Source organism: Oncorhynchus mykiss, chromosome 14 (genome assembly GCF_013265735.2).
Source record: "Oncorhynchus mykiss isolate Arlee chromosome 14, USDA_OmykA_1.1, whole genome shotgun sequence".
Taxonomy (NCBI): Eukaryota; Metazoa; Chordata; class Actinopteri; order Salmoniformes; family Salmonidae; genus Oncorhynchus; species Oncorhynchus mykiss.
Genome location: NC_048578.1, coordinates 7,828,697 through 7,844,173, shown reverse-complemented (window position 1 = coordinate 7,844,173; position 15,477 = coordinate 7,828,697). Strand labels below are relative to the sequence as shown.

The following is a 15,477-nucleotide window of genomic DNA, read 5'->3' as shown; positions in this document are numbered from 1 at the left end:
TGTCTGGGTGGGACACTTGTTGAATACGTCAGTAAACGGTGTCCCTGGCTATGCATCATGGTACGCAGATCCCAGGTAATCGTATCCTTACTTTCTTAATCCACACAACTTCTTGAGTAAGATTTTCTGTTCAATATTTACTGTGACAAAATACTATTAATACATTTAAACTATAGTGTAATGTGAGGTATAATCACATGGTGTCAGTACACAACTAGAATACCGCTCCGGGTAGACATCCTCTCGTCACACTTTTGAGTCCGCCCCCTTGTTGGTTTCGTATCTTATTCAGTCGCTGGATGAACACAGTCATGAGCTTCGTGGGGAGAATAAGATTTCAATTATATATTCTGAAAACACTATTGGATAATGAGCTTTTGTCATGTTTGTTTATATAATGAATAGCCAATTGTCACCAGTGAAGGAATAGTGGAAGTGCTGTGGATTATTGTTATTTATCTTGAAAACATGGAACAAAGAGGATGCGGGGCATGGCTGGAGGGACGGCAATGGGTTGTGTTCATGGTTGCTTTGGTTCTCTTTTGGAGCGGGGCTTCAGCTCAGATAAGATACTCCATCTCTGAAGAGCTTAAGGAAGGAACTGTCGTAGGGGACATAGTTAAGGATTTGGGAATTGATCTGAGCGCCTTGAAAGATAGGGGATTTCGAATCGTGTCTGGCTCGACCGAGTCCCTTTTCCAGGTAAACCAGAATGACGGCATATTGTATGTGAACCGAAAAATAGACAGAGAGGAGGTGTGCGAACGCAGCAATGTGTGTTTAATCAATTTGAAAACCGTTCTAGAGAACCCGCTGGAGATTCATTATGTCGCGGTGGAGGTGTTAGATGTTAACGACCATTCTCCCAGCTTTCCAGAGAAAGAGAAACGGTTAGAGATGTCAGAATCTGCGTTGCAGGGGACGCGATTTCAGCTGCACGCTGCAGACGACCCAGACAGTGGCCAATATTCAGTTCAACAATATAAACTCAGTCAGAATGATCATTTCCGTTTGGAAGTTAAAGATAGAGGTGATGACCGCAAAACACCTATTTTGGTTTTACAAAAAACACTGGATAGGGAGGCTTTAAAAAGCCATAAGCTAATTCTCACAGCCCTTGACGGTGGGAAACCTCCTAGGTCTGGAGAAATTAGAATAACTGTAGACGTATCAGATGTTAACGATAACGCCCCAGTCTTTACAAAGGAGCTATACTCAGTATTGCTGAATGAAAACGCTCCTTTAGGCACCACCGTGATACAGGTTAATGCCACTGATTTGGACGAGGGTTCTAATGGTGAAGTGACCTATTATTTTGCCAATGACGTGCAAGGGAAGGTCCGGAAACGTTTCGATTTAGACCCGAAAACTGGTGAAATAATTGTAACAGGAGTTATAGATTATGAAGAAAATAAAATATATGAAATTGATATTCAGGCATCAGACAAGGGGACAGCTGCATTGACAACTGAAAAAAGTGTTATAATCAAAATAGTTGACGTTAATGACAATGCACCTGAGATAGAGGTGACATCATTTGCTAACGCAATCCCCGAGAATTCTAGACCCGGAACTACTGTAGCACTAATCAATGTTAATGACCTGGACTCTGGTCTCAATGGCAAAGTTCTGTCTTCTATAAGTGAGGGCGTCCCGTTCACTCTAACGCCGTCATTACAGGACAACATGTACTCTGTAGTCACCAAGTCACCACTAGATAGGGAGAAACAGTCTGAATATGATCTAACAATAGTAGCCAAAGACGCAGGGGAACCGTCCTTGTCATCTATAAAGACTATCCGCGTTGTTGTATCAGATGTGAATGATAACAGTCCAGAGTTTTCACTGAGTCCCTACACTTTCTATGTCACGGAGAATAACGACCCAGGAGGCTCAGTATTTTCAGTGACTGCCTCAGATCGTGACATAAATGAAAACGCTCTTATTTCATATCATATTATCAGAGACGGTGGCGAAATGAACAAATTGGTATCTTTTCTAAACATAAATCATGAAAATGGGAATATACTGGCGTTAAAAAGCTTTGACTTTGAAACTTTAAAAACATTTCAATTCCAAGTTGTAGCTACAGACTCTGGAACTCCGTCACAATGCAGCAACGTCACAGTCAACGTGTTCATTCTGGATCAGAACGACAACGCTCCAGTGATCTTGTATCCAGTCAGCGCTAACGGTTCTGCTGAAGGTGTGGAGGAGATTCCCCGCAATGTGAACGCAGGCCATTTGGTGACTAAAGTGAGAGCCTATGACGCTGATATAGGATATAACGGATGGTTATTATTTTCACTGCAGGAAGTTACTGACCACAGTCTCTTTGCTTTGGACCGCTATACGGGACAGATAAGGACACTTCGGTCATTCACAGAGACAGACGAGGCTGAGCATAAACTGGTCATACTGGTAAAAGACAACGGGAACGTTTCACTGTCAGCAACAGCTACTGTGATTATCAACGTTGTGGAGCCCAAAGAGGCGTTTGCAGCTTCTGATGTTAAAAGTTCAGTAAAATACGAAGAGGAGAACAGCGTTACATTTTATTTGACCATTACTTTGGGGTCAGTTTCAACACTTTTTCTCATCAGCATCATCGTGTTGATTGTAATGCAGTGCTCCAAACCCACAGACTATTCCTCCAAGTATTTACAAGATGTGAATAACGACGGGACACTGTGCCACAGCATTCAGTACAGATCCGGAGACAAACGGTACATGTTAGTTGGACCCAGAATGAGCATAGGTTCTACAATAGTCCCGGGCAGCAATGGGAATACTCTAGTGATACCCGAACACAGGAGGAGAGCTTCTGGAGAGGTAAGAAGTTAAATACGATTCTAAATATTAACCGTTTGATGGTGCTCTCCCTGAGCTTGGAAATTGTATATGTTATTATTTCATAGTGTATATATGTGTCAAATGACTCATTGTGGTCACTAAAGAGCCCATGGCTCTTATCGTAAGAGTACTAACCCCGGTGTGGCGGCTAAATTTCCAATATGGCCTTTACCGTTGCTGCCAATGATAATGTGTTCTCAGTCAACTTACCTGGTAAAATAAACATATATATATATTTTTATGGCAACATGATATCACAGGAACACGTCATCCTGGAACGTTTTTTAATAAAAAGGTAAATGTTTTTCTCAATACGTTGCAGTCAATGTAAATAATGAGGTTCACAGGATTGATGTTTATCTCATTACATCTCAACTGCAAGATCATTGTGTACAATTGAGGTAAAAAAATGATTTTGGATCGATAGACTTGAAATTTCATATGTTGGGTCATGACAGTCCCCCGGTCACAAATATGTACAATTTGGGAAGATTAAACCCTTTTTAACCCTTCATAACCTTCACGCCGAATTAAGTCACTTTCTTATGTCTTATTGACATACTGTCAGAAGGTGAGTGTAGCTGGTGCATGAAGTCAGGCGCAGGAGAGCAAAATGAGTGAGCAATGTACTTTACTCAATAAAACAAAGGCACAAGGTAAACAAATACACTTGACCAATAACCAACGGTAAATATTACGCACGGGTGAACACAGCACCCATCGAAAAAACAGCCATCATGAACCGAACTGAACATAGAAATAATCAGGCACAACAAACATGGGGGAAACAGAGGGTTAAATACATGAACATGTAATTGGATAATGAAAACCAGGTGTGTAGAAAATGAAGACAAAAGCAATGGAAAAAGAAAGATGGTTCAACGATGGCTAGAAGACCGGTGACGTCGACCGCCGAACACCGCCCGAACAAGTAGAGGGACCGACCTCGGCGGAAGTCGTGACACATACGATTAAATTGGTTGAGGCTTATCTTTTCCCATTGACTGCTATGTGTTGACATAAACGTCAAGCCTGTGACACTCATCTTTTCCCATTGACTGCAATGTATTAGCATAAATGTCAACTGTGGCATCTTTTTCTATTGAATGTCAACTCTGTGAGACTCATCTTTTCCCATTGACTGCAATGAATTGAGAAACACATAAACCCTGGACACTCGTCTTTTCCAACTGACGGCAATATAAAGAGAAAAACATAAATCCTGGGACACTCATCTTTTCCAATTGACGGAAATGTACTCAGAAAAATGTCAACCTTGTGACACATCTTTTCCCATTGACTGCAATGTACTGAGACACTCATCTTTTCCTATTGACTGCAATGTACTGAGAAAAACATCAACCCTGGGACACTCATATTTTCCCATTGACTGCAATGTACTGAGAAAAACATCAACCCTGGGACACTCATATTTTCCCATTGACTGCAATGTACTGAGAAAAACATCAACCCTGGGACACTCATATTTTCCCATTGACTGCAATGTACTGAGAAAAACATAAACCCTGGGACATTCATCTTTTCCCATTGACTGCAATGTATTGAGAACAACTTCAGCTGCCCTGACAGTTGACCTTTTTGTAAAAACGTGCCAGGATGATGTTTTCAGGCTGATAGTGGCCTGCAAATGTTATGTTGTCGATTAAGAGGGTTGTCCTAGAGCCCTATATAGAGAGAGTTAGGCCAATACGATTGAACGTTCCGAGAGCGCCACTTTCTCCTCCATAGATGCGGTAAAGGAGTCTATGGAATGCAGACCTTTCCATTGACGAGATTGGCACACATTCAACAAATCTGATCTAACAAAGTAGATATTCCTCAAATCCATCATGATTGATGTGTTGTAACAGGCCCACAATGTGGTTACTTAAGTCTGATATGGATATATTTGGCTGTTTTCACTGCACAACATTTATAAGTTGTCCCTTTTCAGGTTTAGAAGAAGTGACTGCTAAATGCTAACTACTGTTTGTATAAGTTGGTGACCATGGCAATTCCCCAAACGTTTCCATTATAACAACACAGGACGAGACACAAATGCAGACGCAGGAGAAAGATGGTTAGAGTCTCTGATATTTATTAATAGACAAGGGGCCGGCAAGAGGCAGGTTGAGGACAGGCAGAAGTTTGTAAACTAGGTCAGAGTCAGATGGGTACAGGACGGCAGGCAAGCTCAAGGGCAGGGCAGGCAGAAAAGGTCGGAACCGGGAGGACAAGAAAACGGGGACTAGAAAAACAGGAGTACGGAAAAACATGCAGGTAGGCTTGACGAGGCAAGACCAACTGGCACCAGACAAACAGAAACCACTGGTATAAAAAGACAGACGATAATGGGAACAAATGGGAGACTCCTGGTGGGAGGTGGAGACAAGCACAAGACAGGTGAAACAGATCAGGGTGTGACATCCGTGGCAATTCCATTGTTTTGGTCGAGTTCAATTGACCTCTTTACAACATTGATTAACGTTGCTAAGTGATAATTGACACTTCCGCGCTGTGCTTTTTATTTCTGATAGTTTTCAAAACCTATGGAGATGTCTACTGAAAGCAGATACGCAATTTGTTGACACTATAACACAGTAAAAACTTGGATACACGTTATCCCAAATGCTAATTTTAAAAAAATCTGTTAAATTCGCTGCATTGTTTTGCATGTTTACAGCGGGTCATTGTTACATCACCAACATTTTAAGAATAAAGTTCTGTATGGGCGCTAATATGGAGGCCGTTCTAGCATATGTGGGAACTCCTTCAAGACTGTTTTAAAAGCATTCCAGGTGAAGCTGATTGAGAGAATGCCAAGAGTGTGCAAAGCTGTCATCAAGGCAGAGGGTGACTACTTTGAAGAATCTAAAATGTAAAATATATTTTGATTTGTTTAACACTTTTTTGGTTACTACATGATTCCATTTATGTTATTTAATAGTTTTGATGTCTTCACTATTGTTCTACAATGTAGAAAATAGTCTAAATAAATAAAAACCCTTGAATGAGTAGGTGTTTTGACCAGTAGTGTTTATGGTTGTGGGTTAGCATATTAGATGAAACATGATTTCACAACATCACTCATGAAAGTTGCTAGCCGGCTCATTTGCAGCAATAGCTTAACCCTCCAGTTGTGTTCGTTTCATGTTAATTAAGTCTGTGTACCCGGGCCAAAATGACCGCCCCATTATTGATGATTACAAATCCATAATAATACATATACTATTACCTAATGTTGTGTTCGATCTTTTTATCAATTTAAGTTCTTGTGAACATTACAAGGTTTCAACTTCTTTTTGCGATTTATGGCCTGTAGGCCTCTTTGACCTGAGTTCATACAACTCATTTTTTAGTAAAAAAAATAAAATAATGTATGGATTATTTTGACTATAACAAATACTCAGATGAAACATATTGTACTATTTATCACAGACTACTTCGTGTCAAAGTTTAACAAGGTCTCTCTCCTCCTCACCAGTGTCATGATCAAGGATATGATCAAGAGCCTCACATACAGTATATCATTTGGTCATTGTGCTGCCACAGAATGAATTGTGAGAAAGGCCTCAAAAAAGCTTTATATACCAGAACTGCGAGAAAAGTTCTATATATTATAAGTTCTGTTCTATATATTAAAAGTTCTATATATTATTGAAACAATGTTGCGATTGTTTGTGAGAATGCCAACGGGTGTGGTTCCCGTGGGGGAAAGATTCTATTGGGGAAAGGTTCCCGTGGGGGTTGCCATGGAAGACAAGAAGGGGAGTGAGGTGTGTGTGTGTGTGTGTGTGTGTGTGTGTGTGTGTGTCTGCTCAAACACACATGCATGTGGGGGTCTGGGAGAGGAAGTGTGTCCATCTGATGAATGGGCATGTGCCTGAACTCAATTTTATACACTAATTGTAGTCTCACCCATTACATTCTAATGTAATTTTTCCCGGGAACACCACAGGTTTACAAAAGTTAAAGAAAACACCCAAAATGTTATAAAAATCATCCAAAATGTATTTTGTGTGTTCAGATGCCCTGTGTGGACAAAGTCATGGAACCTAATGACAATTCAGATGAAATGAATTAAATTTTTCAGAGAGAGAACTTGTAAATCGGTACAAACCACTGGTCATAGTCCACTACAATAGTGCTGAAATGCTGTTGATTTCAACGCGATGTGTGTCTGGTGAAGGTCTGCAAAAAAGTGATGACATATACACCTACATGCATGTCAAGTAGATATGCTCTTCATTTCTATAAATATATCTCAATATTTACTTCAGTCGGGGTGGGACGCTTGTTACACACTCCAGTAAATGGTGTCCCAGGCTATGCATCATGGTTTGTCGACCTCTGCATTCCGACTTTCTTAATCCACACAACTTTTTCAGTAAGGTTTTATGCGATTTGTATTTTTACTATATACCATGAATAAGCTTGAACGAAAGTGCACTCTGAGATAGAATCGCATGGTGTCAGTACACAACTAGAATAACGCTCCGGGTAGACATACTTTTGAGGCCGCCCCCTTGTTCGTTTCGTATCTTATTCAGTCGCTGGATGAACACAGTCGTGAGCTTCGTAGGGAGAATAAGATTTCAATGATATATTCTGAAAACACTCTTGATAACGAGCTTTGGTCCTATCCGAATATAATGGATAGACAACTGTCACCATGAAGGAATAGTGGAAGTGCTGTGGATTATTGTTATTTATCTTGAAAACATGGAACAAAGAGGATGCGGGGCATGGCTGGAGGGACGGCAATGGGTTGTGTTCATGGTTGCTTTGGTTCTCTTTTGGAGCGGAGGTTCTGCACAGATAAGATACTCCATCTCTGAAGAGCTTAAGGAAGGAACTGTCGTTGGGAATATAGCTAAGGATTGGGGTATAGAGCTAAGCACATTGAAGGAAAGGGGATTTCGAATCGTATCTGGCTCGACTGATCCCCTTTTCCAGGTAAACCAGAATGATGGCATCTTGTATGTGAACCGAAAAATAGACAGAGAGGAGGTGTGCGAACGGAGCAGCGTGTGTTTAATCAACCTGAAAACCGTTCTAGAGAACCCGCTGGAGATCCATTATGTTGCTGTGGAGGTGTTAGATGTTAACGACCATTCTCCCATCTTTCCCGAGAAAGAGAAACGGTTAGATATTTCAGAATCTGCGGTACCTGGGGCTCGATTTCAGCTTAATGCTGCTCATGATCGAGATGGAGGCATGTATTCTATTCAGCAGTATAAACTCAGCCCCAATGATCATTTTCGTTTGGAAGTTAAAGATCGAGGTGAGGACCGCAAAACCCCTACTTTGATTTTACAGAAGGCGTTAGATAGAGAGGCCATACGGAGCCATAGATTATTGCTCACGGCTATTGATGGAGGTAAACCTCCTAGATCTGGAGACATGAGAATAACTGTAGATGTATTAGACATAAACGATAACACCCCTGTCTTTACTAAGGAGGTATACTCTGTAACGCTGAATGAAAATGCCCCTTTAGGCACAACAGTCATACAGATGAACGCGACTGATTTGGACGAAGGTTCAAATGGCGAAATAATGTATTCTTTCGCCAACGACGTGGGCGGTAGAGTACGGAAACGTTTTGATTTAGACTGCATTACCGGGGAAATAATTGTAAAGGGTGTTATTAATTTCGAGGAAAATAACAGCTTTGAGATTGATATTCAGGCATCAGACAAGGGGACAGCTCCTTTGACAACTGACAAAACTATTATTATCAATGTAATTGACGTTAATGACAATGCACCGGAGATTGAAGTGACATCTTTCTCTAACGCAATCCCCGAGGATTCCAAACCCGGAACTACTGTAGCACTGATCAGTGTTAATGATTTGGACTCTGGTCTCAATGGCAAAGTTCTTTGCTCGCTAATTGAAGATGTACCTTTCATACTAATTCCCTCTTTACAAGATAACATGTATTCTGTAGTCACCAAGTCACCACTAGATAGGGAGAAAGAGACTGAATATGATCTAACAATAGTAGCCAAAGACGCAGGGGAACCGTCCTTGTCATCTATAAAGACTATCAGCGTTGTTGTGTCAGATGTGAATGATAACAGTCCAGAGTTTTCACTGAGTCCCTATGCTTTCTATGTCACTGAGAATAACATCCCCGGCGCCTCAGTATTTTCCGTGAGTGCGTCAGATCCTGACATGAATGAAAACGCACTTGTTTCATATCATGTATTGAGAGATGGTGGCGAGGAAAACAAATGGGCGTCCTTTCTCAACATGAATTCGGAAAATGGGAACATTTTGGCGCTAAAAAGTTTTGACTTTGAAACTTTAAAAACATTCCATTTCCAAGTTGTAGCTACAGACTCTGGAACTCCGTTACTAAGCACCAACGTCACAGTGAACGTGTTCATTCTGGATCAGAACGACAACGCTCCAGTGATCTTGAATCCAGTCAGCGCTAACGGTTCTGCTGAAGGTGTGGAGGAGATTCCCCGCAATGTGAACGCAGGCCATTTGGTGACTAAAGTGAGAGCCTATGACGCTGATATAGGATATAACGGATGGTTATTATTTTCACTGCAGGAGGTTACTGACCACAGTCTCTTTGCTTTGGACCGCTATACGGGACAGATAAGGACACTTCGGTCATTCACAGAGACAGACGAGGCTGAGCATAAACTGGTCATACTGGTAAAAGACAATGGGAACGTTTCACTGTCAGCAACAGCTACTGTGATTATCAAGGTTGTGGAGCCCAAAGAGGCGTTTGCAGCTTCTGATGTTAAAAGTTCAGTAAAAGACGAGGAGGAGAACAGCGTTACATTTTATTTGATCATTACTTTGGGGTCAGTTTCAACACTTTTTCTCATCAGCATCATCGTGTTGATTGTAATGCAGTGCTCCAAAGCCACAGACTATTCCTCCAAGTATTTACAAGATGTGAATAACGACGGGACACTGTGCCACAGCATCCAGTACAGATCCGGAGACAAACGGTACATGCTAGTTGGACCCAGAATGAGTATAGGTTCTACAATAGTCCCGGGCAGCAATGGGAATACTCTAGTTCTACCTGAACACAGGAGAAGAGCTTCTGGAGAGGTAAGAAGTTGAAAACTAACATTTCATTCTTAATTCTCCTCTACCCAGTGTTGACAATTCACGTGGTCTTGTGCTGATAGTGTACAGTATGTGTTACAGAGTTAAGCACGTACCGTAAGCTCACTCCACAGCTAGCTTGAAATGTTCCTTACAGAGCCATCCAATTGGTACAGTAACCCGTTGGAACGTTGTTAATAAGATTTGTCACGTGTGTTGCGAAGCAGAGGACCACTGGTTCGAGCACAGTATGAGCAGTCGAAAGGTAGAGGAAACTAATTTGTTAGCAGCACGCTGACCCCCGTTACATCCTACTGGGCAGGGACGTTAATTCAAATTCTATTCCACTTTGGTTCAACGTAATGCCATTGAATATACAGTGCCTTGCGAAAGTATTCGGCCCCCTTGAACTTTGCGACCTTTTGCCACATTTCAGGCTTCAAACATAAAGATATAAAACTGTATTTTTTGTGTGAAGAATCAACAACAAGTGGGACACAATCATGAAGTGGAACGACATTTATTGGATATTTCAAACTTTTTTAACAAATCAAAAACTGAAAAATTGGGCGTGCAAAATTATTCAGCCCCCTTAAGTTAATACTTTGTAGCGCCACCTTTTGCTGCGATTACAGCTGTAAGTCGCTTGGGGTATGTCTCTATCAGTTTTGCACATCGAGAGACTGACATTTTTTCCCATTCCTCCTTGCAAAACAGCTCGAGCTCAGTGAGGTTGGATGGAGAGCATTTGTGAACAGCAGTTTTCAGTTCTTTCCACAGATTCTCGATTGGATTCAGGTCTGGACTTTGACTTGGCCATTCTAACACCTGGATATGTTTATTTTTGAACCATTCCATTGTAGATTTTGCTTTATGTTTTGGATCATTGTCTTTTTGGAAGACAAATCTCCGTCCCAGTCTCAGGTCTTTTGCAGACTCCATCAGGTTTTCTTCCAGAATGGTCCTGTATTTGGCTCCATCCATCTTCCCATCAATTTTAACCATCTTCCCTGTCCCTGCTGAAGAAAAGCAGGCCCAAACCATGATGCTGCCACCACCATGTTTGACAGTGGGGATGGTGTGTTCAGGGTGTTGCTTTTACGCCAAACATAACGTTTTGCATTGTGGCCAAAAAGTTTAATTTTGGTTTCATCTGACCAGAGCACCTTCTTCCACATGTTTGGTGTGTCTCCCAGGTGGCTTGTGGCAAACTTTAAACGACACTTTTTATGGATATCTTTAAGAAATGGCTTTCTTCTTGCCACTCTTCCATAAAGGCCAGATTTGTGCAATATACGACTGATTGTTGTCCTATGGACAGAGTCTCCCACCTCAGCTGTAGATCTCTGCAGTTCATCCAGAGTGATCATGGGCCTCTTGGCTGCATCTCTGATCAGTCTTCTCCTTGTATGAGCTGAAAGTTTAGAGGGACGGCCAGGTCTTGGTAGATTTGCAGTGGTCTGATACTCCTTCCATTTCAATATTATCGCTTGCACAGTGCTCCTTGGGATGTTTAAAGCTTGGGAAATATTTTTGTATCCAAATCCGGCTTTAAACTTCTTCACAACAGTATCTCGGACCTGCCTGGTGTGTTCCTTGTTCTTCATGATGCTCTCTGCGCTTTTAACGGACCTCTGAGACTATCACAGTGCAGGTGCATTTATACGGAGACTTGATTACACACAGGTGGATTGTATTTATCATCATTAGTCATTTAGGTCAACATTGGATCATTCAGAGATCCTCACTGAACTTCTGGAGAGAGTTTGCTGCACTGAAAGTAAAGGGGCTGAATAATTTTGCACGGCCAATTTTTCAGTTTTTGATTTGTTAAAAAAGTTTGAAATATCCAATAAATGTCGTTCCACTTCATGATTGTGTCCCACTTGTTGTTGATTCTTCACACAAAAAAATACAGTTTTATATCTTTATGTTTGAAGCCTGAAATGTGGCAAAAGGTCGCAAAGTTCAAGGGGGCCGAATACTTTCGCAAGGCACTGTACGTGGGTGGATTCAACGAGTGGGATATGCGTGAGTTCTAACATTATTTGGACTTTTCTCATTGCTTTTGGAAGTATTTCAGGTAATTGTTTTAATTTACCTAAATGGTAGTGTGAATTTGTCAATTATGTTTTTGTCAGTAAGAGATGTGTTGGCTGTCATATGATCTCACACCAGAAGTAGCGGGCTCATATACCAGCGCATTAGCCTGCCACTCCCAGCTGGTCGCTTTCCACGATAGTGGTGCTGAAATGTTTTGCTGTTCAACACCCTTTTGCCCTTGCATATTTTTGCCAAAAAGGTATAACATACAAACACAAGTGAAGTAGCTATCCTCTTTTTAAAAAAAATAATCTTCCTTATTCCTTGTGGGACACTTGTTGCATTCATGAGGAACGTTTTAGTTGCTCTTCTGAAGATATGGTTTGTCATGGTTATCCTGATTTTATTTATCCATGCATCTGTTGCAGTGACCTATTCTCTGATATGTGTTATGTGTCAAGACAACATTCAATATTGAAATGGAAACATGAATACACTTGAACGATAGTGCAATGTGAGGTAGAGTCGCATGGTGTCAGTACCCAACTACAAAAATGCTCCTTACAGATATGATTGTCTTCATGCTTTTCAGTCCTCCCCCTTGCTGGTTTCGTTGCTTGTTCAATCGCTCTGCGAGGAGCAGTCATGCAGCATCGAGGAGAGAATAATATCTAAAATTGACATTCTTAAAACACTATTGGATAATGAGCAGTGATCCTACTCGGAATGTAATGATAGAAATGTCTTATCAATAGAGGATTAACGGAAGTGGTGTGGATTATTGTTTATAGAAAACATGGAACAAAGAGGATGCGGGGTCGCCTTCATGGTTGCTTTGGTTCTCTTTTGGAGCGGAGCTTCTGCTCAGATAAGATACTCCATCGCTGAAGAGCTTAAGGAAGGAACTGTAGTGGGGAATGTAGCTAAGGATTTGGGAATAGATCTGAGCACCTTGAAGGATAGGGGATTTCGAATCGTGTCTGGCTCGACCGAGCCCCTTTTCCAGGTAAATCAGAATACTGGCATCTTGTATGTGAATCGAAAAATAGACCGAGAGGAGGTATGCGAACGGAGCAATGTGTGTATGATCAACCTGAAAACCGTTCTAGAGAACCCGCTGGAGATCCATTATGTCTCGGTGGAGGTGTTAGATGTGAACGACCATTCTCCCAGATTTCCCGACACAGAGAAACGATTAGAGATTTCAGAGTCCGTGTTACCAGGCGTGAGATTTCAGCTACAAGCTGCACTCGATCCAGATAGCGGGCAATACTCTGTTCAACAATATAAACTCAGTCATAATGAGCATTTTCGTCTGGAAGTTAAGGACCGAGGCAAGGATGCGAAAACTCCTGTTTTGAATCTACTGAAGCCGCTAGATAGAGAGACTACAGGGAGCTATAAATTACTACTTACTGCCATTGATGGCGGAAAACCTCCAAGGTCTGGGACTATAGAAATAATTGTGGACGTTTTAGATGTAAATGATAATATGCCTGTTTTCACTAAAGAGTCATACACTGCAAAACTGAACGAAAATTCTCCAATTGGCTCAAACGTTGTACAGGTAAATGCTACGGATTTAGACGAAGGTTCAAATGGTGAGATAGTTTACTCCTTCGGTAATAATGTGAATAGGAAATTACGTGAGCTTTTCGATGTGAATATCAACACCGGTGAAATAACTGTAAAAGGAGGGATCGATTTTGAGATAGAAGACAGCTATGACATTGATATTCAGGCATCTGATAAGGGACCTGCTCCTTTTAAAACGGACAAAAGTGTCATTGTAAATATTGTTGACCTGAACGACAACGCACCTGAGATAGAGGTGACATCATTTTCTAACGCAATCCCCGAAGATTCTAGACCCGGAACCACAGTCGCGCTAATCAGTGTAAATGACTTGGACTCTGGTCTCAATGGAAAAGTTATGTGTTCTATAAGTGAGGGCGTCCCGTTCACTCTAACGCCGTCATTACAGGACAACATGTACTCTGTAGTCACCAAGTCACCACTAGATAGGGAGAAACAGTCTGAATATGATCTAACAATAGTAGCCAAAGACGCAGGGGAACCGTCCTTGTCATCTGTAAAGACTATCAGCGTTGTTGTGTCAGATGTGAATGATAACAGTCCAGAGTTTTCACTGAGTCCCTATACTGTTTATGTCACTGAGAATAACGACCCAGGTGCCTCAATATTTTCCGTGAGTGCGTCAGATCCTGACATAAATGAAAACGCTCTTATTTCATATCATATTCTGAGAGACAGTGGCGACGAGAACAAATGGGCGTCTTTTCTAAACATAAATTCTGAAAATGGGAACATACTGGCGCTAAAAAGTTTTGACTTTGAAACTTTAAAAACATTCCAATTCCAAGTTGTAGCTACAGACTCTGGAACTCCGTCACAATGCAGCAACGTCACAATAAACGTGTTCATTCTGGATCAGAACGACAACGCTCCAGTGATCTTGTATCCAGTCAGCGCTAACGGTTCTGCTGAAGGTGTGGAGGAGATTCCCCGTAATGTGAACGCAGGCCATTTGGTGACTAAAGTGAGAACCTATGACGCTGATATCGGATATAACGGCTGGTTATTATTTTCACTGCAGGAAGTTACTGACCACAGTCTCTTTGCTTTGGACCGCTATACAGGACAGATACGGACACTTCGGTCATTCACAGAGACAGACGAGGCTGAGCATAAACTGGTCATACTGGTAAAAGACAATGGGAACGTTTCACTGTCAGCAACAGCTACTGTGATTATCAAGGTTGTGGAGCCCAAAGAGGCGTTTGCAGCTTCTGATGTTAAAAGTTCAGTAAAAGACGAGGAGGAGAACAGCGTTACATTTTATTTGATCATTACTTTGGGGTCAGTTTCAACACTTTTTCTCATCAGTATCATCGTGTTGATTGTAATGCAGTGCTCCAAACCCACAGACTATTCCTCCAAGCATTTACAAGATGCGAATTACGACGGGACACTGTGCCACAGCATCCAGTACAGATCCGGAGACAATCGGTACATGTTAGTTGGACCCAGAATGAGTATAGGTTCTACTATTGTCCCGGGTAGCAATGGGAATACTCTAGTTCTACCTGACCATAGGAGGAGAGCTTCTGGAGAGGTAAGAAATGGAAGAAAAAAAACGTATCCCACAAATGTATTGTGCCAAGCATTGACCAATGACATTAACATGAACATTTCAGGCCAATACTTAATTGACCAAAATGATCCTGTGAGTGTGTCAAGAATGTTGTTTTTTAGTTAGAGGGTTGTATGCAATAACCTTATCTCCCACCTGAACTAATTCACAGCCTCTTCGTGATGGTCGCTGTCCATGGTAGTGGTGCTAAAACGTTGTGCATTGTACAGTATATTTGCCATAAAGCGATGAAGTCATAATCTCACGTAAAGTTAACGCATCACCCAAAAGCCTTCATCTTACTCTGTATGAATCTTTCTCGATCGTATATACTTGTGGAGACT

At 41.5% G+C, this 15,477-nt stretch overlaps 1 protein-coding gene across 10 annotated transcripts in view; it reads left to right on the top strand.

Moving 5' to 3' along the window:
* LOC110488691 (protocadherin alpha-C2) overlaps positions 1-15,477 on the top strand; it is a 213,341-nt gene that overhangs the window by 33,437 nt on the left and 164,427 nt on the right. For 2 of the 10 annotated variants that reach the window (XM_036942824.1, XM_036942809.1), the window contains exon 1: positions 290-2,832. The exons of 5 other annotated variants lie outside the window; for them this stretch is intronic. In XM_036942824.1, the coding sequence (XP_036798719.1) occupies positions 469-2,832 (2,364 nt within the window). In that variant the 5' untranslated portion in view covers positions 290-468. Of the gene's footprint in view, positions 1-289; positions 2,833-7,414; positions 9,940-12,626; positions 15,116-15,477 lie in introns of those variants that run through there. 3 more of the 10 variants (XM_036942810.1, XM_036942826.1, XM_036942831.1) reach the window with 3 other exon arrangements.